This window comes from Anguilla rostrata, chromosome 10, assembly GCF_018555375.3.
Source record: "Anguilla rostrata isolate EN2019 chromosome 10, ASM1855537v3, whole genome shotgun sequence".
NCBI lineage: Eukaryota > Metazoa > Chordata > Actinopteri > Anguilliformes > Anguillidae > Anguilla > Anguilla rostrata.
Window position 1 is genome coordinate 2,940,673 of NC_057942.1, and position 22,523 is coordinate 2,963,195.

The 22,523-nt window shown below is 49.3% G+C and overlaps 1 protein-coding gene across 2 annotated transcripts; it reads left to right on the forward strand.

The window, feature by feature from the left end:
• Positions 1–12,566: 12,566 nt before the first annotated feature.
• ncaph (non-SMC condensin I complex, subunit H) lies at positions 12,567–21,048 on the forward strand. Of its 2 annotated transcripts, none has more exons than XM_064353453.1 (18): positions 12,567–12,724; positions 13,539–13,759; positions 13,923–14,013; positions 14,222–14,314; positions 14,410–14,527; positions 14,638–14,801; positions 15,114–15,303; positions 15,406–15,488; positions 15,984–16,186; positions 17,112–17,257; positions 17,722–17,828; positions 18,360–18,479; positions 18,595–18,702; positions 19,150–19,314; positions 19,728–19,838; positions 20,027–20,103; positions 20,380–20,455; positions 20,603–21,048. In XM_064353453.1, exons 2-18 carry the CDS (start codon positions 13,548–13,550, stop codon positions 20,660–20,662), a joined length of 2,124 nt encoding a protein of 707 aa, XP_064209523.1. In that variant the 5' UTR covers positions 12,567–12,724; positions 13,539–13,547; the 3' UTR covers positions 20,663–21,048. The 2 variants fall into 2 exon arrangements, with proteins under 2 accessions (XP_064209523.1, XP_064209524.1); XM_064353454.1 differs by having other exon boundaries at positions 12,600–12,729.
• Positions 21,049–22,523: the final 1,475 nt, after the last annotated feature.

A 22,523-nucleotide genomic window follows, 5' to 3' on the forward strand; every position in this document is an offset into this window, starting at 1 on the left:
CCATATACCTGTGCTCACATGGTTTACACCTGAAGCTCACACCCCATGCTCACACCAGGGTTTGATTACTGATATGAAAGTAAACAACCACACCGCCACAGCCATATCGCCATCTACAATAGACACAAAACTAGACAGCACTAATAATACAAGCTATTGCTTTTCAAAGTGTTTTTAGGTTCACAACGAACATCCCACGTATTTTGGCCTATACATGGGATGAAAATGTTTTTTTTTTGTGGATATTGAGGGTGGATGAATATGCTTTTTTGTGAATCTGAGGGTGCATGAATATGCTATTTTTGTGGATTTGAGGGTGGATGAATATGCTTTTTTGTGAATCTGAGGGTGCATGAATATGCTATTTTTGTGGATTTGAGGGTGGATGAATATGTTTTTTTTGTGGATCTGAGGGTGGATGAATATGTTTTTTGTGAATCTGAGGGTGGATGAATATGCTATTTTTGTGGATTTGAGGGTGGATGAATATGTTTTTTTGTGAATCTGAGGGCGGATGAATATGTTTTTGTTTTTTTTGTGGGAGCACGCGCACAGACACAAACGCGGGAGCGAGCGAGTGAGTGAGTGAGTGAGTGAGTGAGTGAGTGAGGAGTGAGTGAGTGAGTGAGTGAGTGAGTGAGTGAGTGAGTGAGTGAGTGAGTGAGTGAGTGAGTGAGTTTTTTTCTGTTTGTTTGCGCGACGCTCGTTCGGATGAGCTAGCGCTCGCTAACGGACAGCTCCCGCCCTCCGGAGGAGCCATAAAGCCCCATGATTGGCTCCCCTCGGCCGCGCACCTCCGTCTGGCTCCGCGGGCTAATCGCGTCCCTCCTGAATCGCCCGCCGCCGATGCCCGGCGGGTCGGGAAACGAGCCGCCGGCCCGAACCCTCGTTAACTATGCATGAATTCATAGGTTCCGTTTTATGCAGATCAGCGTGTGAATCAGTGAGGGACGTTTTTTTTTGTTTTTTTTTTAAACAAGTGAGACTGTGTACCTGTTTATTTCAGCGTGTGCAGTTTATAGCAGTCGTTGTTTTTTTTCACTTTGGGGTTTATGGTTTTTTTTGGGGGTTTTTTTTGCAGTTGGTAGCATTCTGCTGTTCCTGGGGGGGCGCACCACAGAGCATGGGGGAAGGTGGGGGGGGGGGTTTAAGAGGTTTAAGGACAAATAGGACTACTATCACCTCAGGGCACAGGAGGTTGGGGGGGGGGGGTGGACGGGGGTTACAGAGCACAGGATGTTCTCCCTGACAGACTTGAGGAGCCTCCAACACAACGACCCAAGCTTTGACGTGAAAAATGAAATGGGTTATCGATCTAAAAAAGAGAGAGAAATACTCCTTCGATAAAGAGGAATATTACTGGAAACTCATGCAGATCAATGAGGAGGGACTAAGATAGAGAAAGAGAGAGAGAGTAGTGATGTCATGTGAGGAAGGTTTAAATGCCAAGAGCCCGGCTGCCTAATTTCACCATTAATAAGCCCTGTTCAGCTTGTGCGTTTGGCTAAATAAACAGGATGGAGATAAGAGGAGGGGAGGGGGAGAGAGAGAAAGGAGGGAGAGAGGGGGGAGAGAGAGAGAGGTACGGAGAGGGGGGGAGAGAGAGAGTGGTGAGAATGATGGAGTGACAGAGAACTGCAAAACGGGTGGATTAACGCTTGGGAAAGACTTCCTCTTCTCCTGTGCCTTCTCTCTCTTCCTGTCCCTTCAGAGAGCAAAAGGGAACAGAGGGAGAGAAAGAAAGAGAGGAACATTGAGAGAGACAGAGGGAGGGACGGAGGGTTAGAGAGGAACCAAGAAAGATAGAGAGAAGGAGGGAGGAAAAAGAGGGAGAGAGAGAGGGAAGGAGAGAGAAAAAGCGAGGGAGAGAGGGTAGGTTTTGTTCTTATTACTGTCTTTAATGTTTATCGTTCAACTTGTAGGTTGCCTCCTTTTTCCTCTGTGTTAATTATGTGTCTTATGTGTCCACTGTTAATTGCTTTGGCAATATCGTTTGTATGCAGTCACGCCATTAGTGCATTGAATTGAGAGAGAGAGAGCGAGGCATTCAATTAAATCTTTGACCAAAATAAAGGGGGAAATTTTCAGTATTTCATAAAAAAAAAAATGATGAAGTACAGAAATCATGAAAAACCTAATGGTGAAATGCAACCTTTTCAACAGGTTTTATACGGAGTACTGCAAGCCCCTCTTTATCTAACAAAGCACACATTTATTGTCAACCTGCTGCAGAACTCAAAAAGGTTTCCATTCAGCTTATAGAAAGCAAAGCCCTGCATTAAATGACAGTTAATGACAGTTTCTCTCCAAAACATTCATGGTTTCAGAGCAACTCTTGCTCAGGTGTTTTAATTTAGTTGAATCAAGGGGTCGTAGTGCCGGGCTAAAACAAAAACCAGCACCCACACCGACCCGTTTCAGGCGAGATTGGACGCCCCTCTTTCAAGCAATTCTGTGAAATCCTCCACTTTCGGGGCACAGACTAGTTTTGATACGATACGTTTCTCATATCATAATTTCCAATGTTACCCGAGCCTGTCTGATAGGCGATCCTTTTCCCCGCTAAGCCGTCTGTATCTGGTACCGCGATTCCTTGGCTGAAAGGGGATTTCAGGCATAACAAACCTATCACGTTTTGTCTAGTCCACTCTTAAAAGGGTGTTGTGTCGTTTGAAGAGAAAATGCGGTTCTACGTTGGCTTTGGGGTCGAGGGGTTTTACAGGGGCTGGATATAAACAGCTGGGCTCTGTTGCCCTGGCGTTTGTTGACATGGCTGCGAAATACTGTATTACGTGCCAGGACGGAGTGCGGAGCGGAGTAGAGAAAAGAAAGAGAAGAGATAAAAAAAAGAGGAGGGAAAGTGAGAGAGTGCCAAAAAGAGAGGTTGGCTCCCTGTCTAAACAGGCCCACAGTCCAGAGAGACGACAGGTGTGAAGCCAGGTTGGATCACACATATGGAGGGGTGCTCTCTCAGCCCACCCAACACATCCCACCCCCCCCCACCTCACCCCCAAAAACACAGAGAGAGTCTCCTCCAGCCACTCCTCCTCACCTCTCCTCATGTCCTGCAGCACCCCCCTCCCCCCACCCCCCCAGAGGAGGAGCGGGGACCCAGCTGCATCTGCTCTCCCCAATGCACACAGCGGCCAGCGGCCGCGGAACATTCCGGAACACCTGGGGCTCTTCCCATTGGCTTACTTTATTATCCGATCCCGGTTTCCTCCTCGGTCCTCGACTGACCAGGGGAATCGACCTGAGGTCTGCCATCTTTTAAGGACTTTCCATCCTGGAGGGGGCGACAGTGGAATAAATCACAAACACACACACACAAACGCACAAACACACACACACACACACACACACACACACACACACACACACACACACACACACACGCACACACACACACACACACGCACACACACACACACACACACACACACACACACACACGCATGAGAGGTACATTAGCTGGTCAGTGCAGCGATAGCGTGTTGAGAATACTCGGATAGTATCAGCACTACTGCGGAAAGAGCACTCAGCGCATTGGTAATGTTGCCATAGAGACCCCTTAAGAGCCGATCTGGGTCATGTGACAAGGGAAAAGTTCCTCTTCCTAAATGGGGTCATGACCGAGGCATCGGGCATTTTGTGACGTCATCGCAGGGCGCTATATAAGCTGGACGCGTGGACGGTTGCGAGATCCAGCCGCGGGAAGGAGATACAAAACTGTCCAAAAGCATCTGTCCCCTTTTAATCTTTTAATATTGAGGTTTTTTTTTTTTTTTAAAAGAAATATTTTTAAAAGGGTCTCTTAAAAGAAAACAAGTGCAGTAAGTTGTGCTACAGGCAAGGAGCATTGATGATTGTTGTTATGATCTTTTCTCCCAAGACCCCCCATCAATATTCCTCCAGCTGCTGCTGATGAATTCAACATACAACCCATGAACACTTCACGACTTCAACCGCGTAAGGTCGATACGCCGATATTGCTTGCGTACGGCGGGTTTGGAGGGTATAATGCAGTGAATGCGAAACTTGGGCTGGAATTCAAATCAGGTGCGCCGTCTGACGGAAATGGAAATGACTCATTTCGCTTCAGAGCCCCTGCGAGGCTCAGATGGCACCGTTTTCTCAGGTAATGACATGATGCGAATGAGACAGGAACATGCGCCAGCATGCATCCCCATGTCTAATCCCCCCCACCCCCCCCCCACCCACCCAGTCTGTCATTACAGAGCTGCACCTTCAGACGTGGGTGGGGAGGGGGGGAGGCAGAGGAGAGAGAGAAAGAAAAGAAATAAAAAGAAAAAGGGAAGCAAAGGGAGAGTGCAACAGAGAGAGAGAGAGAGTGAGCGGGAGGGAGAGAGAGAGAGAGAAAGAGAAACTAACTGTAACTGGTAAAATATTTAGATATCAGCCACAGCCTGGGAGGTGGGGGCGGGGATGGGTCACAAATACAAATTCAAAAAGCAGTATAAAGCCGTGGAACAAATATGGGCTCCAATAGATAAGGAAAGAGGGTTTTTTTTTTTTTTAAATAGAAGACATAGACAGCGGAAGCGCGTACTTTGGATGACACTGTGTTCGGCGTCCTGCCAATCTTTGCTCAACCTTGTCTTACAGATAAATTCAATTTTGATTAGTCGTTTATTAGAAGAGATTTAATCTGAAGAGAGACAGTGAGAGAGAGAAACAGAGAGATAGAGAGAGAGAGAGAAAGAGATGGAGAGAGGAGAAGAGACAGGCAGTAGGGATTATTGAAAATCCTCATTGATTCATCGCATTACAAATACAGAGGAAAATTACAGGCTACATAAAACAACCAAAAAAAGAAACCTTCTTTAACCCCTTACCCTGTCCTCATTATTTCTTTGGCCTTTGTCTCGCGTGTACCTAATAGACTGACTCATAACTCATAATTATAGCTCCAGCTGGGACATGATCTGTCGTCAGAATGATTTTTCAAAAATATACTCCTTCTGCGGTTAACCTTTTGTTGACCACTTCCGTCCAGCTTCCGTGAAGCACTACAGCGGACAGGAGATAGACTGTCCAAGATGGATTCAGCTTTGCTCTGGTTACTCACCTCATGGTAGTAAAAAGTGCAATTATTGTTACCAAGCATCACGTCTGCAGTGACTTTTTGTGTTTATGGGGGGGGGGGGATTCAAGACTCATTTTACTGGGCGTTTCTGCTCGCCAATAATAATAGCAGTGTCGGAATCGGTTAAACCTTTTTCCGAATTCGTGGGAGGTTCTCGGACAGATGGAATTATTACCGGCGCGGCGGCCCGTGAATGTTCGGAGGCTTACGCACCGAGGACAAATTTCCACGTCTGGAGACGGGAATGACGTATTTGTAAAAGCGTGAAGCAGAATGCACAGCCTCGTTGCTCATCGCCCATTAGGACCGTCCGCTTCTGCGGGGTCGCGTGCCAAACAGAAGGGAAACAGGTCATATTTGGAATGCTTTTGGCTGGATGTTGAACCCGCTAACCTTTCTGCATCGGGACGCTTCAAGCACAAAGCCTTTTGCTTTTTATGCCACATCTGTTTTCTGTCCTCTCTCTCTCTCACTTTCTACCTCTCTTCTCTCTCTCTCTTTCTCCCTCTATTCCTCTGTCTCTCTCTCTCTTTCTCCCTCTCTTCCTCTCTCTCTCTCTCGCTTTCTCCCTATCTTCCTCTCTCCTCCTCTTCCTCTCTCTCTCTCTCTCTCGCTTTCTCCCTCTCTTCCTCTGTTTCTCTCTCTTGCTTTCTCTCTCTCTCTCTCTCTCTCTCTGTCTCTCTTCCTCTGTCTCCCTCTCTTCCTCTCTCTCTCTCTCTGAACCCTTGCACCAGCTCCACCGTCTCGTCTCTCCCGGATACGACGTGTTGTTGTGGAACTTTTTCCGCCTCCCTGGCCACGCCCGTTTTAGCAGATTTAACTCGGCGCGGTCCGAACCCACACCCCCGATACGGAGAGCCCAATGAATCCTCCGCTAACCAACGGCCTCCCTTCCTTCATCCAATCGGTCGGACAGATCTTTTAATTAGGGAGCGTTCCCGCTCGCAAAAAAAAGCCGGGAGGACCCCGGAACGCCGGGGTATCGGAGGCGGAGTCGAGGGAAACAAAGCGGCCAATCGGTGTCGCTCGGCGTCTGAGCGGTGCTGTGGCTAAAAAGCCGTTTGAGATGGAGAGAGAGAGAGAGAGAGGGAGAGAGAGAGAGAGAGAGAGAGAGAGAGAGAGCGCGGGACTGCTTTTCACTTCCTGTCGCGCCTGCGACTTCACAAACGCCATCTGTCTCCAGTCCTGCTCCGAGTATCCACCCCCCCCGCCCCCATCCCCCACCCCCACCCATCCGCCAATCGGTCCCTGTAATCCCGCCGCTCGCCCGTTCCCTCCACCCCCTCCGCACCCTCCGCACCGCTCCCACCGCTGTGAGACTCCGCTGCAGTAACAGGAGGGCTGTTGTGATGCCGGCTGTTTTCAAACACTTCTTTAATGCTGCTGCTAAGTGGCAGATTATTTATTTGCTGTGCGAATTTTGCTCGATGCTGGGGAAAAACACCTGTTGTGCTGACTGATGTACACGCATATAGCACACACACACACTCACATATGCATACACACACCCACATGCATGCACTCAAATACACACACACACACACACGCGCACACACACCCCACACACACACACATGCACGCACACCACACCATCAATGTAAATCCCTCGAGCCAAACTCCAGATAACTCCCGCCTGGATTCAATTTATTGGCCCTGACCATAAATCTGATAAATGGTGTTTGGTTCTGTGAAAAGTGACACGTTTTGTGCTCTTGGCGTCGGGTTTCCATCTCTTCTTACCTGTGGCTGAAAAGAAACAGAATTGAAAATGAAGAAAATAAATTAAACACCAAGGGGTGAAAGACAAGGAAGTAAAAGTAGGTTACGTCAGCTGCGTCTCCCCCACCGACTGGCGACACGCTTCCCTGCCCTCCCTGCTGGACGTAGAGGCAAATGTTCAAATGAGAACTTTGTAGGCCGAAGTGGAGAAGGGTTCCCTATGAACAGCAGTTGAACATGGGTCATTCAGAAAGCTGATGGATTAAATAAAATCTAAATATTTTTACTGAGAATTTCATAAATTGCACCTGTTCATTTATCAGTTTTCTATATATTTTATGGCTACACCTGCTAATGGCCGATTTGAGCCCTGCTTCTTCCCCTCTCTGCCGGAGGTGCCATCCCCTCCCACCCCCTCACCTCCCCTCCCACCCCATCACCTCCCCTCCCACCCCCTCACCTCTCTCCCACCCCCTCACCTCCCCTCCCCCCACCCCCCTCCACCCCTCACCCCCTCCCCCCTCCTCACCTCCCCCACCCCCTCACCCCCCTCCACCCTCACTCCTCCCACCCCCCCACCCCCCCTCCCACACCCTCACCTCCCTCCACCCCCTCACCCCCTCCCACCCATCCTCCCCTCCACCCCTCACTCCCTCCCACCCTCACCTCCCCTCCACCCCATCACTCCCCTCCCCCCCCTCACCTCCCTCCCACCCCTCACCTCCCTCCCACCCATCACCCCCTCCCACCCCCTCACCTCCCCTCCCACCCATCACCTCCCTCCCACCCCTCACCTGCCCTCCACCCCATCACCCCCTCCCACCACCCTCCCTCCTCCCCCTCACCTCCCTCCACCTCACCTCCCCTCCCACCCATCTTTCCAATGACTCCCTTACACAGTTAACATGGTATTCAAAGGTGGATAAAAAAATCAAATAGTACAGATTATCTAAATTGCACCTATTATTTATGTTTTCTTCTTCTGGCTACCTGCATGGCCGATTGAGCCTGTTCTTGCACAACTCTGCCGAGAGGTGATCCCTCCACTGACCGTTCCATACTCCCTCCAGCAGGCCGTTCTTTATTAGTCCCCCATAGCCCTGGTGACGAGAGCTCTTCGGAAAAAAAAAAAAGGCCAAAAGGCAGGCGTAAATATTCCTCTCTCTCTTCCTCACCTTCTCCCGCACCGGGGATGTGCATGCGCCTCTCTCTCTCTCTCTCTCTCTCTCTCTCTCTTTCTCACACACTCTCTCTCTCTGTAACTTTCCACCTCTCTTGAGCTCTGCTCTGCCCCCCTCCCCCCAGACACCCCTCTTCCCCCATCGCCTCTCTCTCTGCTGGGGTCCTGCTTCCAATGACTCTTCTCTGGTAATATTAAAGGGTGGTAGTAAAAATAAATAAATAAATAAATAAAGACTTATTACAATAGTATTTTTTTTTCTTCTTCTTCTTCCTGGAGCTATGCGGCTTATTAAATCGTCAATTTTCCGCCCTGGAAGCACAACGTTCCCGAGATTCATCGGTTGTTTATAACTGAGTAACTGGAGTCACGTGTGGATGGGAATCAGAGGAACTTGGGATCCAGCGAATGTCTGAGTCCCGCTCCACACCGTAAACATGCCCCGGGGGTAACCGCTAAGTTATGCGCGTTTATGTGCGTTTTAAATCAGCGATCTTCATTCCCGGTCCCGGTGGGCCGCAGGGGCTGCTGCTTTTTTGTTGTTACTCAGCACTTAGATTGATCAATTAAAACAGCCGACTGCGCAGTTAACTCACCTCGCCGGTATTCATTGGGTCTGAATCGGTCGCTGGCATTAAGGCCCGAAAACAAAACACCAGAAGACCCGGCGGCCGGCCAAGGCCAGGAATTAAGCTCACTGCTTTAAAAACAAAGCATAACACTTTACTTTTGATGGCTTTTGAAGACCTGATTCCGACAGTAAACAGTCTGTAATGCACTGATTTGGATGGGAAATGTTTATCTGACCACCAGAAGACAAGGACTAAGATCTATAAAGCAAAGCACATGCGTGTGTGCGCACACACACACATACACGCACACGTACACACACACACACACACACACACGTACACACACACACACACACACACACGTACACACACGTACACACACACACCACACCACACGTACACACACACACACACACACACTACACGCACACGTACACCACACACACACACACACACACTACACGCACACGTACACACACACACCACACACACACTACACCTACACGCACACACACACTACACGCACACGCACACAACACACACACACACACACACACACACGCACACGCACACGACACCACACACCACACACACCACACACACACACGACACACACTACACACAACACCACCACACACACACACCACACACACACGCACATACACACACACACACACACAACTACACACACACACACACACACCGCACACATACACACGCACACACACACCACTACACGCACACACACACAACACGCACACGACACACGTAACACACACACATACACGCACACGTACACACACGCACACGCACACGCACACGTACACACACACACACACACACACGCACACACACACACACACCGCCACACACACCACACACACGACACACACACACACACACACACATACACGCACACGCACACGTACACACACACACACACACATACACGCACACGCACACGTACACACACACACGCACACATACACGCACACGTACACGCACACGCACACGTACACACACACACGCGCACACACACACACATACACGTACACACACACACACACACCCACACACACAGACAAAATGAGTAAAGATAGACTGTCAGACTCCACGATCAATTGGAATGTACAGGGAATAGGTCTGACAGGTACAACAACCCCACTTCAGACCTTTCTGACTGGAGAAGACAGGAGCCTGCACTTACTACACGCTAGACGGGCCACATGAGGTTCAATTAAAGGAAGTGACTGATAAATTCAGGAAGCTTCGTGGATTCAGTGAATTTCAATGCATTGTGGTTAAAGGGTTTTAGACAATAATAACCACTTTTCAAATGAAACAAACCTTTATCATCAACCTTTACCATCAATACTGTTATTAAGCCTTATTGACTCAAATTACTAAAGTCCTTTTACCAGATAACCTCACACAGGACAATTTCCTTTGCCTCCAGCAATAACTCCCTGCTATCTGTGTCAGATGGAGAACAGAAAATAAAACAATAGGGTTTGTGATTTCCTTTGTAATAACAACGCTCGCTGTAACCTGGCCTTTTCCCCCTGTAGAACCACTACATTCATTCGATAGCCACGCCTCGCTCGATCACCACTTTGGGCTGCCACGGGACACAATAAAACCGCAGCAGATGCGATCGCCTCCGCTGTCCGGGCTGTGCGCAGAGAACCACTGATTTACACCCGGCTGCGCACCTCGGTGCCTTGAGACAGCGCGCTGTTCCACGGCGCGGTCACCGAGAGGAAAAACGCACGCGCTTTTTGCGGGCAACTAACGTGTCTCCTTCGTCCCCAACGGTATTTCGTTTCCCGGCAAGGACAAGGCCGTAATCCACCCTGACTATGCAAAACAAGCGCCTGCTTTTCTGCGGAAGCGCGGAAAGCGCAGGCGTTGTCAATCACCGCTACCACCGGGCAGGGACTGCCCCTAGTGGCCATGATTAGGCGTGGCAGGGAGTTGGGATTCGCACGCAATTACGCTGACCGCACCACCATGCACAGATGTGCTTTATGATTAATAAATATTCAGAGGTGGAAAGTCCAGGGGTTAGAAAGTAAAAAGCCCTGCCTTGTGTTTCGTCCACCCATGAACTCGGCCAGCTGATTTCACTAATTAGCTCTACCCCCTGGCCGAAGAATCATGCTAATTAGCAAATACAAGCAATTGGAGCAAGATAGTGGGGATAACTTTTACTTTCTGGACCGAGATTTTTCACCTCTGTAGATATTGGCAATACCAAGGTTAAAGCCATTAGTTGATATAAAGGTACGTTCCTATCACAAGTTGATCTGTGCTGAGGTGTAGCCTATATGGTGTCTTGGTCATATGTCGTAGCAATAGGGGTTTGAGCTGAGAATGCGGTGTTGTCTCACTCGTAGCTGCTCTGAGCTGCAAAACGTGGCTTACCCGCTAAGTGAGACTGACTCCTCGGCACTCTGAACTGCTGCAAAGCAATGGCTTGCTAAACAAATTAATGCGATCACGCAAGCAGCAGCTCGAGGTGCCAAGGTTGTTGCGTCAGATAACAGCAAGACCTCTCGCTGAAGAAGAAAAAAATCGCTGTTTTGTTTCAAATATTTTCCCAAGTAAATAAATAAATAAATAAATAAATGAAAATAGCGAAGCAACAAGATTACTGGTGACAAGATGAGCCCACCACACTTTGAAAACGAAGTAGCAAATGCACAACTCAGTTGTGAGCTCCAGGGCCATTAGAAGGCGTCCAGTGAGGGATTACATTCAGGGAAGAGAGGTGTGACAAGCAAAGGATACAATCAGAAGAAAATTGAGGGAGGGAGGGCTGACCTAGACAGCTGTAATTTCAGTGTTAATAACAACATCAGGTAAAAGACTTCAGCCTGGCCCAGTTGCAGTGCCTTGTCACTCACTGTCAACTTCCACCCACATTTACTGCACCCAATCTCTTCCACGGAGCAAATACAGCATGATGTTTAATGAGAAAACTGATCCGATTACTTTTGATGATTTCCGATATGGTTTAAACGGCTTATACAACGTATCTCCTCTCTTCAGCCATAAATTCAACGGATTATCACAATCGGCTAAGCGTGCTGCCATCTAGTGGCTAAAATGGAATTGTGTGTTTTCTTTTTTCTCCGCAATATCAGCCCAAAAATGTAATGCCCTTTCCAGTTACGTGTTATTGATGGTCGGTACTGTATTATGCTATAATTTATCATGCCTGGTCCTCGCATCCCTTGTACGCTAGTTTTATGTACTGCTGGGCTCCTTTAATCAGATTTAGTTGACACATTTTGGCAGTTGCATTTTACAATTTACTGTGAAATAAATATTTGCATAGAGTGTTATTGCTACTGACAATCTTAACATAAATGCCTTTTTATACCCCTCAAAAAGAGACAACATCTTTGTTGGCAAACCATTTAATTTTATTGGACACCTTAATAACTCGGTAGGACACGGCAACAGCAGCGCAGTGGTCCATCAAAACCATATGTAACTCAAACGTTTCTGCAGTAACTTTTCAAAGAATCATAGTACAATTCAATAAAGGTACAGTACGCCCTACAACTTATGAAAATAATACGCCGTGTTAAAGATACACTGGGTCAATTGCGTTGTGTTGTCGCTGGAGTCAGGTTTAAAACTGAAACCACAGAACTGCATTACAACTGTAACCGCTATCCTAAACTGTGGAATATGGATTCGTTGTTCCAGCTGTAACTCAGTTCTGTGGTCTAGACGTTCAAACCTGATGTTTAAACTCCAGCTTTTCACACTGCAGTTGACCCATTACTTCTACATAAGAAAATAATAAATATATAAAACATTCGAAAAGGTACGGTAGGCTACGTATAAGCTACACGCTCAATACGCTGAGTTTATTCTGCATCTGTGTATGAAAATAAGTGGATAATGAACAAAAAAGTGAATGAATTCCTCAACGTCAATGTCAGTTGTGCGTGATGACGTTTTGCAGACGCTATCGCGTACTTTACGTAAACCGTTCGGCGCAAATTTTCAAATGGTGATCAGGAAGGAAAACAGAAGACTGGCGAGCTAAGTGACTGCACTTCAAACACATTGGGAAAAACCCTCATTTTTAAAACCAGATCTGTTTGTGAAAAGGTAGAAGGGACTATTGAGGTAAGGTATTTGCTAACGCACTCGATGTATTTGTTTACGATGCAGTTGCTGATTTTTATTTATCTTCGCTATCGTTAGTTATGTTGCTAGCGTTAGTAGACTATTGAAAGTGAGCCAAGACTAGAGCTGGCGTAGCTAATGTTAGCTAGCTAGCAGCACTAGTCTGGATTTCCATGAGTTAGTTTAACGCAGACGTTACTGTTAGCTAGCCTGTTAGACTGCCTACACTGCTAGCTAGCTATCACAGTGAAATATTTCGTGCCGGTGTTACACCGATGTTAGCTTGCTAGTTTAAAATAGCATTATTAATTTACGCTAACCGACTTGTAGGTGGGTATGGTTGTTGACTGCGCTAATGGAGGTCAACTAATGTCAGCTAGCCGATTCATGGCCTAGTTGTTGGAAATTTACTGAACGATTTCAATCCTTCAAATGCTGTCGACACATGTGTTAGCTGTCCATTCAAATTTGCCAGGTCGGCTCTGGTATCGTAGCACATCATTGTAGTCTAACTCGCTCTAACGTTGCATTTAACGAGATGGAAACGCTAGCTAGTTGTCAGCCAAGTTGACTCTTGCTAAACTGTGACATCTAGTGAATAATGCACATTTGGCCCAAAGGGTTAAGTAATGAAATTATTATTTAAAGTTACAGCTAATAAAGTCAATAATTGTTCACTGATTGACTGGGTTGACATACTGTAAAACCTGTCCCTGCTCTAGTTGTAGCGTTAGCTAACCTGTAGGTAGAGCGAGCAAGCTTGCAAACGTTAACGCTACATAAAGCTATCCCCCCTACCCCCCTCTCCCCCAAGGTTGCGACCATGAGTGCCTCCGCCACCCCAATCTCCCGCGTGCGTCAGTGGGCATCGCCATCCGTTTTGCAAAAGGGCTCGTCCTCCCTGACCAGCACCCCGCTCCTCGCTGCCTTCCCGGGCAACGATGACGAGCTGGAGCGGCGCCAGAGACGGCGGTCCCGGGTCATGGACCTCCACGGGATGTCAGACGTCTCTGTCACCGAGTCGCCCGCGCACAGGTACCGGTGCCAGCCCCTCTGTGATGTAATGTGGTACCCTCGATGCTACCAACCTCACACCCCTCGCGCTTTGTACAATGCGATGGTCAGCTTCTCCTAGTTCTCTTCCAAAAAGTAAAGCATGAAGGTCCTGCTTTTTTTTTTTTTTTCAATTTGCCTGTAGTGCTACTGGGACCCCAGCGGCTGTGCCTAAACTGTCCAACGCGCAGATCTCTGAGCATTACTCCACATGCATCAAGCTCTCCACTGAGAATGTGAGTATAACTATCTGCATACTAATGTAGAACCTGGAAGATTAGATGCAAAACTTTACTTTGGGTGTTATTTTTAAACATTTCTATAATAGTTTCACTCTGTAACATTTTTGTTAGATGATAGGAAAATATGACATTTTAGGGACACAAACTAAAGGCAGTCCGTGTGTGTCCTGATATTCCTCTTTCTTTGTTTTCGTTTGTGTAGAAAATCACCACCAAGAATGCGTTCGGACTGCACCTGATTGACTACATGGCTGACATCCTCAAACAGAAGGACTCCGAGCTCACTAATTTCAAGGTATACATATGTATGCACACACATACATCGTGTATTAAGGAGATCAGAGGAGCCGTGGGGTAACCAGCTCTGTGTCTGTGTGTTCATGTTCCCAGGTGGCTGCAGGTACCCTGGACGCCAGCACCAAGATCTACGCCGTCCGAGTGGACGCTGTCCACGCTGATGCCTACAGAGTCCTGGGAGGCCTGGGCTCGGAGACCAAGCCAGGAGAAGGTGAGCGGGGAGCCCTTTCAGTGTGTAACGCACATCCTGTGTCACTGGCTGTGGTTCCGATTGGCTGACTCGGAGGGTTCTGTGACTTGTTCCCCCTTGTGCCGGAAAAGAGAGGGACGCTGAGGGCGGAGGAGGGGAGGAAGAGGAGGACGAGGAAGGGGCCGCTGGAGCGACGGCAGCGAAGAAGGCGGTGAAGAAAAAGAGGCCGCCCAAAAAGACCGTGGAGCAGAACCTGAGCAACATCAACTGCTCTGATTCTGAAAGGAAGTGTGAGGTAATTTAAACTGTGCATGTCTTTCTGGGAGTGTATGTGTGTGTGTGTGTGTGTGTGTGTGTCTGTGTGTGTGCGGGCGCGCGTGTGTGTGTGTGGGCTTGGGGGTTCAGGACAGGTAGCAGTGGAAGGGGAAATTACTATTAACGTACGTATTTCTTACATCCATATTGCTGGATGCTGCGTATTAAAGATATGATTTATTGATGTAAATTTTATAATAATTGCCGTGTATGTATCCTGTGCCATTTCATGTGCTGAAATCAAGGACCAGAAAGGAAATAAGTCAGACGTTTTGTTTTGTCCGTGATGCAGGTGGACCCCATGTTCCAGCGGATGGCGTCCTCTTTCGACGAGAGCAGCACAGCCGGGGTCTTCCTGTCGGTGCTGTTCAGCGAGGACAACCGCTGCGAGCTGCTCTTCCCCTCTCACATGACCCTCCTGAGCTCCGCCCCCCCTTGCCCGGCCCCGCCCCCGCAGCACGTCCCCGCCAATCCCTTCACGGGTAAGCCTGCGTCCGGTCGCGTGCATCCGCCCACTTCCTGGTGTCTGGCCTCGACGGCGGGTGCCTGCATCCACCCCTCTGCGATTTTTGTCGTCTCGCCAGGTGGTCTGCAGCAGGCCCAGGAGAAGAGCTCGATATGCCCGTCGCTGAAGGACTTCTCCTTCACCAGCTGGAACCCTGAGCAGGTCAGACTCTCTGTCCTGCAGGTGCCTCGTGTTATGGTTCACTGTAATGACATATGCTGACATACGACTGACCCAGGTACTCCAGTTAGCTCCCGCAGTCCAAACACATGCAGGCTAGGCTAACTGGAGACTTGCCTGCACGTATGAGTGTGTGAGTGAATGGTGAGTGAACGGTGTGTGTGCCCTGCGATGGATTGCCGACCTGTCCAGGGTGTATTCCTGCATCTTGCCCAGTGCATGCTAGGATAGGCTCCAGCGTCCCATCACCCTGACCAGGAATAAGCGGGTTAGATAATGGATGGATGGATGCACGGATGCATGGATGGATGCATGGATGGATGGATGGATGGATGGATGGACGGACGGATGAACGGATGGATGGATGGATGGACGGACGGATGAACGGATGGATGGATGGATGGATGGACGGACGGACGGACGGATGAGCTCATTGCCGGTGCTCGTCTCCCATTCGCCGTCTCTCCCGCCGCGCAGACGATGAACCAGCTGCTGGAGAAGATGAAGCAGGGGCAGCACGCGTTCGACGTGAACGCAGAGGTGGAGCCGGAGGAGGGCGAGCTCCAGGATTTCGGGGACGATTTCGATGCGGACGGCTACGAGGAGGGACAGGGGGACGGCGGGGACGGGCCCAAGGAGCACAGGGAGACCTGCGCCATCACTGGGGCGGGACGGGGGAGGTGAGCGACGCGAAACTTACAGATTTGGGGGAGGGGGGTAGGGGTTCCCAGAGCCCCAAGCCTCCCTCTAAGACTGCAACAGGCTTGTCCCAGCAGGAGCGTGACACACTCCCCTAAACCAGCGCCCCCCCTCCTGTTTAATAACGAATAAGTAATAAACATCAGATACAGGAGCAGATGCTTCTCTCTGCTCCTCTGTTCCAGTTAAATCCTGAACAGCACCGCGATGAAGGGCAACTCTCTTAAGACTTCAGCTGCTCTGCCAGAGCTTGACCTGACTCAGATCAGCTTCAAATCAGCCTCAGATCCCACTGCTCAGTGGAGCCAGGCTAATTGGATTCTGATTTGGAGCGTTAGCGCTCACTGCGTTTAGCGCGTTCTGAATAATGGGTTTGCGGCTCGTTCTGGAGTTTAACGGACTGCTTGGCGACTCGGACGCTGGTTCGTTCAGACTCTGCGGGTCGTTATCAGGGCGGTAAAACTAAGTTTTTTTTGTCCTCTGGCGCCTCCCAAAATCTCACCGGGCCAAAATTTCACCGTCATGCCAGACGGCTCGATATTCAGAAGAGAACGGGACCGCCAAGTTGAAGGGTGGTTAGCTGGCCAAGGGACTGGCGAGGCAAGTTTATTTATGTAACGCCTTTCAAACGCAGTGGCAAGTCAAAGTGCTTTACACAGACATAAAAAGACAATAAAATTTCATTTAAAAACATAAAAACAATGATTACATTACAGAAGTAGACAAAGTACTTAAGTAGCTGGTAAGTAGACAAGCTTACCAGCCACAGTTAAAAAAATAATAATAGAAATGAAAATGGCGGTTGACTTTTTTATTTTTAAAAATGAAAATGGCGGTTGATTTTTTTATTTTTAAAAATGAAAATGGCGGGTGTTGATTTTTCCCGCGCTGGCCGTTCTCACTCAGGGACGTGATCGCGATCGGAGACGGCGACATCACCACCATGTGCCTGCAGCTCTCCTCCCAGCCCCGGGAGTACTCCTACTTCAGCCCCCGGACCATGGCCATGTGGGCGGGGCCCGGATTCTGGCGCTTCAAACCGCTGCACAAGCGTGAGTAGATTGGGGGGGGGGGCATGGCCTTTGCGCTTGAGTGACAGCTTGTCCAGCCAAACCCCTGCACAAGCGTGAGTACACTGCTGGGGTGCGGATGAGGGGGCGTGGCCTTTGAGCTTGAGTGACAGCCCCCTCGTCCAGTCCCTGGTTTTCCTGTGCTACGCAATGACCTTGACATTGACTTCTGTGACTCGTCGTGCCTGATGGATATCAGGCATGTGTGTTTTTTTTTTTACTTCGTTGTTTAACCCATTAGTAGTAATCAGCTTTATTCTAGAACATTCTCTCTTGCTATCAGCTGTCTTGTCTCTTGACGCGTGTGGTTTTGATAGACCGTACCGATATACTAGGTCGATGTTTTGCGGTCAGAAGATGGGTATTTCTTGTTCAATCGCACGTCTGCTGTTGCCTAGTCACGCCGACCTCCGTGTTCATCGAATTCCACGTCTCTGTGTCACCAGAGGATCACCTTCCGGACAAGGAGGGCCGCAAGAGGAAGCCGAAGAAGAGCTTTGAGCTCGACTTCAACGACGACGTGAACTTCGACGTGTACTTCCGCACCACCAGAGTGAGTCTGCCCTGCCCGCAGTCCCGTAGGGTTCCTCACAGTGTGCGGTGTCCAGCTGATGTCTTTTAAATCATTTAAATCATTCTTACATGGCCGATTTCAGTGTTTTAACTGCTATGCTTATAGGTGATCTCATTATTCATTATTTTAAGCTGTGACAAAAGGGGATTGCTCAGTCAACCATGGAATTCTTTAACTCAGATTGCAAGGCATCTCTGTATGCTCTCCATGCTCATTTGGTTAAATTCTGAAATTAGGCCAACTATGATTTTGTCTGATTAAAATTTTTTAAATGGCTACACATTGTTTTTCACTGCTTTGCTTAATAAAACCTAAAGTCCTGTCCTTGAAACAGTCACTGAAACACTAATTATCAAAACTGGCCCTTAGCCAGACTAACGGCTCCTCCCATACCATAATTGCTCTGAGCCTATTGGTCAATGGGTGATCACATGACAGCCGGCTCTTCCAATCACTGCTGTCTCACCTCGGCCTCCTCTGCCCTCTGTCTCTGCGTCCCTGTGGTTACAGGCAGCCACAACCATCAGCAAGTCCGCCCTGTCCACCTGCAACAAGAAGACCACGCTGCCCGCAGACTTCCACTACCCCCCAGAGGCCCTGTCCCAGCTCAGCTTCAAGCCCTCCGGCACAGTCAGTACCCCCCCCCCCCCCCCCCCCTTTGCCCTTGTGCTGCTCTGGGCCGAAAACAAACGGTCGCCGTGGTAACACGCCCTCCTGTTTTGTTTTCCCCCCCGTTTCCTGCCAGCTGTGCAAGCAGGGTACCAAACGGTTGTCCGGAGAGCTGGGCGACGGCGTCGGGGACTACGACTACAACAACGCCAACGACACCGCCAACTTCTGCCCCGCCCTTCAGGTACGCTAGAGTGGGCACGGGCACACGGGCACTGCTCTCCGCTTCGCGCTCTCTCTACAGGGCGCAGCAAACGGGTGCCAATCGGAGGTGGAAAGGTCAGAGGTCAGGAGGTTAAAGTCCCTGCCTTGTGTTTCTTCCACCCCGTGAACTCAGCCGGGAGGTGGAGCTAATTAGTGAAATCTGCTGCCCGAGTTTGACGGGTGGAAGAAACGCATGGCAGGACTTTTACTTATTTTCCTTCCAACCACCTGGATTCTTTGATTGATCCAGGTGGTTGGAACAAAATACTGGGGAAGAATTTTGACTTTCTGAACCTGCATTTTCCACCTCTAGTGCCAGTACAGTGCTCTTCAGTGCAGATCACCATACGAGACTCCACTGCTCAGCTCTACTGCAGAGTTTAACACGGACACTGACTGACCGACTGTAAAAACGTCTCCTCTCCAGGGGGGGGACAGCGACGACGATGATGGAGCGGGGGGGTTCGGAGGACCCGAGGGAGATTTCGACACGACCAGTCAGCCTTTCTCCGGCGGCATGCCCCCAGCCTCACAGGACCTCGCTGCCGTGTCCACCTACGGGGAGGACAACCTGGTGCCCGAGCCTCAGAAGGTAGGGGGCGTGGCCTGAGAGGAACCCAGGGGGCGAGGCCTGAGAGGAACCCAGGGGCGGGCCTGAGAGGGACCCAGGGGGGGGCCTGGAGGACCGGGCGGCTGAAGGGGGGGCCTAGGGACCGGGGCAGCCTGAGAGGAACCCAGGGGGCGGGCTGAGGAACCGGCGGGCCAGAGAGGAACCCAGGGCGGCCAGAGATGAATCGGGGCGGGCCTAGAGGGCCCGGGGCCGAGAGGACGGGCGGGCTGGAAACCCAGGGGCGGGCCTGGAGGCAGGCGGGCCGGAGATCGGGGCCTGGACGGGGTGAGCTTGATTTTGGGCACTATAAACGGTGCAGTTGAGTTTTTTTAAATTTATTTATTTTTTTTTTTTTCGCCCACTCCCCCCCCCCCCCCCCCCAATTTCCGCTGCAGGTGAACAAGATTGAAATAAACTACGCGAAGATGGCGAAGGTGATGGACATGAAGCGGCTGAAGAACACCATGTGGAGCTTGCTGACCGACTGCCTGGACAAACCGCTGAAGGTCACCCCTCCTGCTCTCGCCCTCGCTCTCCTGTCCCCGCCTCCCTCTGTGTGCCCGTCTTCCCTCTCTCTCTCCTGGTTTCTCATTTCCTGTTTGTGTCTCTTCTCCGTTCTCCATCCCTCTCTCGGTACTACCTCTGCCCCCCCCCCCCCGGCTCCCTCCCTAAATGATCACACTGTTTCCCGCAGGAGACAGAGGGAGCAGAAACAACGCAGGTTTCTGGGGAGAAGGCCTTCAGCCAGACCACCAAGACCCTCCTTCAGAGGTACGTAACCCGCCCCATCTCTCACCTCCTCGTTTGCATTCCGGCAGGCTGTGTAGCGGAAGGCAAATGCACGTGGACAAGTGTGCACAAGCGGCCTTCACATGTGACATAACGCACTCCAAGCTGTGCGGCGGGAGGCAAATATGCATAGATTTGTGTGCACAAACGATCCATCGCGTATGACGTAACGCACTCCAAACCGGCCGTTGTGTGTGACGTAACGCACTCCAAACCGGCCGCTGTGTGTGATGTAACGCACCTCCTCTGTGTCCCCAGGCTGCCCCACACCATGGCCCAGAACATGTCCGTTCCCCTGGCGTTTGTCGCTCTGCTGCACCTGGCCAATGAGAAGGTGAGCTCTCCTCTCAGCCAGAGAACCATTTGAGTAGCGCACTGATACGGGATCTGCCCTGCTGCTGGGGGGGGCGGGGGGGCTGGGGGCAATAATAACGTTTTTGTTTTTGTTTTTTTTTTCTGTCGTAATGCTCTCTTCCTGCAGAACCTGGAGCTTGTCAAAGTGGACGACATGTCCGACATCGTCATCAAGCAGGGCCACTGAAAATGGACAGAGGGCCAGGACTCATAACGAAGAGATTATGTTGTTACGTTTTACCTTTCTCGAGCTTGTCTTCCCTTTATGTTTTCACCCCCTCCCGAGCGCTCTCCATTAATAACAGCGTACTTGAGTCTTTAGTCCAAGCTCATCAAACTTGATTTTACGGACTATGGATCGAGACCCTTGAATAAAAGCACGGTGGGTCCTCTTCTGGGGGGATTTTTTTAATTTTATTTTTTAATTCTGTAAATGTATACCAGCCTCGGTATGCCTGTCTCAGTCTAGCCACTGCGTTCTCTGCTCTCTGTGTGTAGATGCATAATTTAAGAACTTTACCTTCTACAATGAACCTTGTCATGTGTAAATATTAAATAAAACACTTTTTTTAATGACTTCTTTTTTTTTTAAGTAAAGAGATGGAGAATGGAGAAACAAATAATTGTGAGACCCTTGAAGCTGTACAGTGAACGGTTTAAAAACTATGAGCATTGTAATATCTTATTACTATCATTATATACCCAGATCACTCCATCTACACACTAACACTCATGTGACGCATTTGCAGAAGTTGCCGTCTTGAGCAAGGGTTGTCCCGGGAAGTGGGTAAGCCCAAGTTCAGCGAGGGGTTAGCGGGCTGTTCGCCCCTCCCACACTCCCTCCGTAATTAGGAAATTGAAGTGCTGGTTTTAAAACGTGTGCCGACTCGGCAGGCAGCGTGTTGCTTAATGCCGTTACCAACAGTCGTTAGACCACGGCTGAGCTTAACCACTTCTGAAGGCGATTTGACCGCCATGTCTTACCATTTCAAAAAAGGCAATCATCTTTTCCTCATATAAGCGCACAGTCTTTTCAGTGGTGATAATTTATTTCTGATAATAAAATTCGTTCTTTGTAAATTCTGATCCGGGTCGCCGGCACAGACGACAAAGTGCGGTCCACACCTGCGCGATTTTTATGCTCCCCTCCCATCGCCTCGATGCCCGGCCCTCGCTTGTGAGCGGACCTCACCCCGTCAGTGACGCTTACAATTAAATTGTAATTGGCCAAATACTGGTTGGATGTGCACACAGCTACTCTACTGTACACTTAGAGTCAAACACAACTCCAAACGGGAGGAGTGACTGGGACCAGTGCACCTGGACCCAGGGGTTAGCCACATCCTTAAAAACCTTTTTTTTTTCTTTTCTTTTTTGCATTTCCCAGCAACATTAATGCACATGCCACGCCTACCGTGGAAACAGGAAACTGGAAACCGGTTTTCCTGGGCGATACCAGTCAGTGTGACCAGTCTGTCTCAATTACAGTGCAAATCTGAGGGTTTTTTTGTCGTTTTTTTTTAAAGCTGTTGAGGGGAAGGGCTGTATCTGAAAAGGGATGTTTAATGATGGGGATTATACTTGCGTAATTTAGTTAATGGTTTTTAAGGAGAAAGTGTTTGTTTCTCAGCTAACGGCACCTGTTATTCCAGGTTTCACAAATTGAAGTGCTTATTTTTCCAGTTCTCAGCAAGAAAGTACAGCACGCTGGGTTACCCATAATTAAATTAGAAGGGGGGGGGGCACATAGACTATAACAGACCAAATGCCCTGCTTGATGACAAGAATTATTTACACACACACACACACTGTCTTGGATCTGAGTTTATTAACACCTTGCTCAGTCATATTCTCAAATTGTTGCATTTCATCTCCCAGATAGCTACAAGGGTCGATACAATATCCACATTAGTCAGATTCATAAAATGGGTGTTACTCGGGGTGGTGCTGAACACGTTTCCGCAAAATATGCAAAATTCACAACGCCTGTGTTTCCGTTGTGAGATTTTAACTGCATACATCAAACTAAAAATATTAGGCTACCATCT

Coding starts and splice junctions, on each gene's coding strand:
- ncaph (XM_064353453.1), top strand. CDS start 13,548: ATGAGTGCCTCCGCCACCCCAATCTCCCGCGTGCGTCAGTGGGCATCG. Junction 14,802..15,113: donor ATTCTGAAAGGAAGTGTGAG/GTAATTTAAACT, acceptor TCCGTGATGCAG/GTGGACCCCATGTTCCAGCG. Junction 20,456..20,602: donor TGCACCTGGCCAATGAGAAG/GTGAGCTCTCCT, acceptor CTCTTCCTGCAG/AACCTGGAGCTTGTCAAAGT.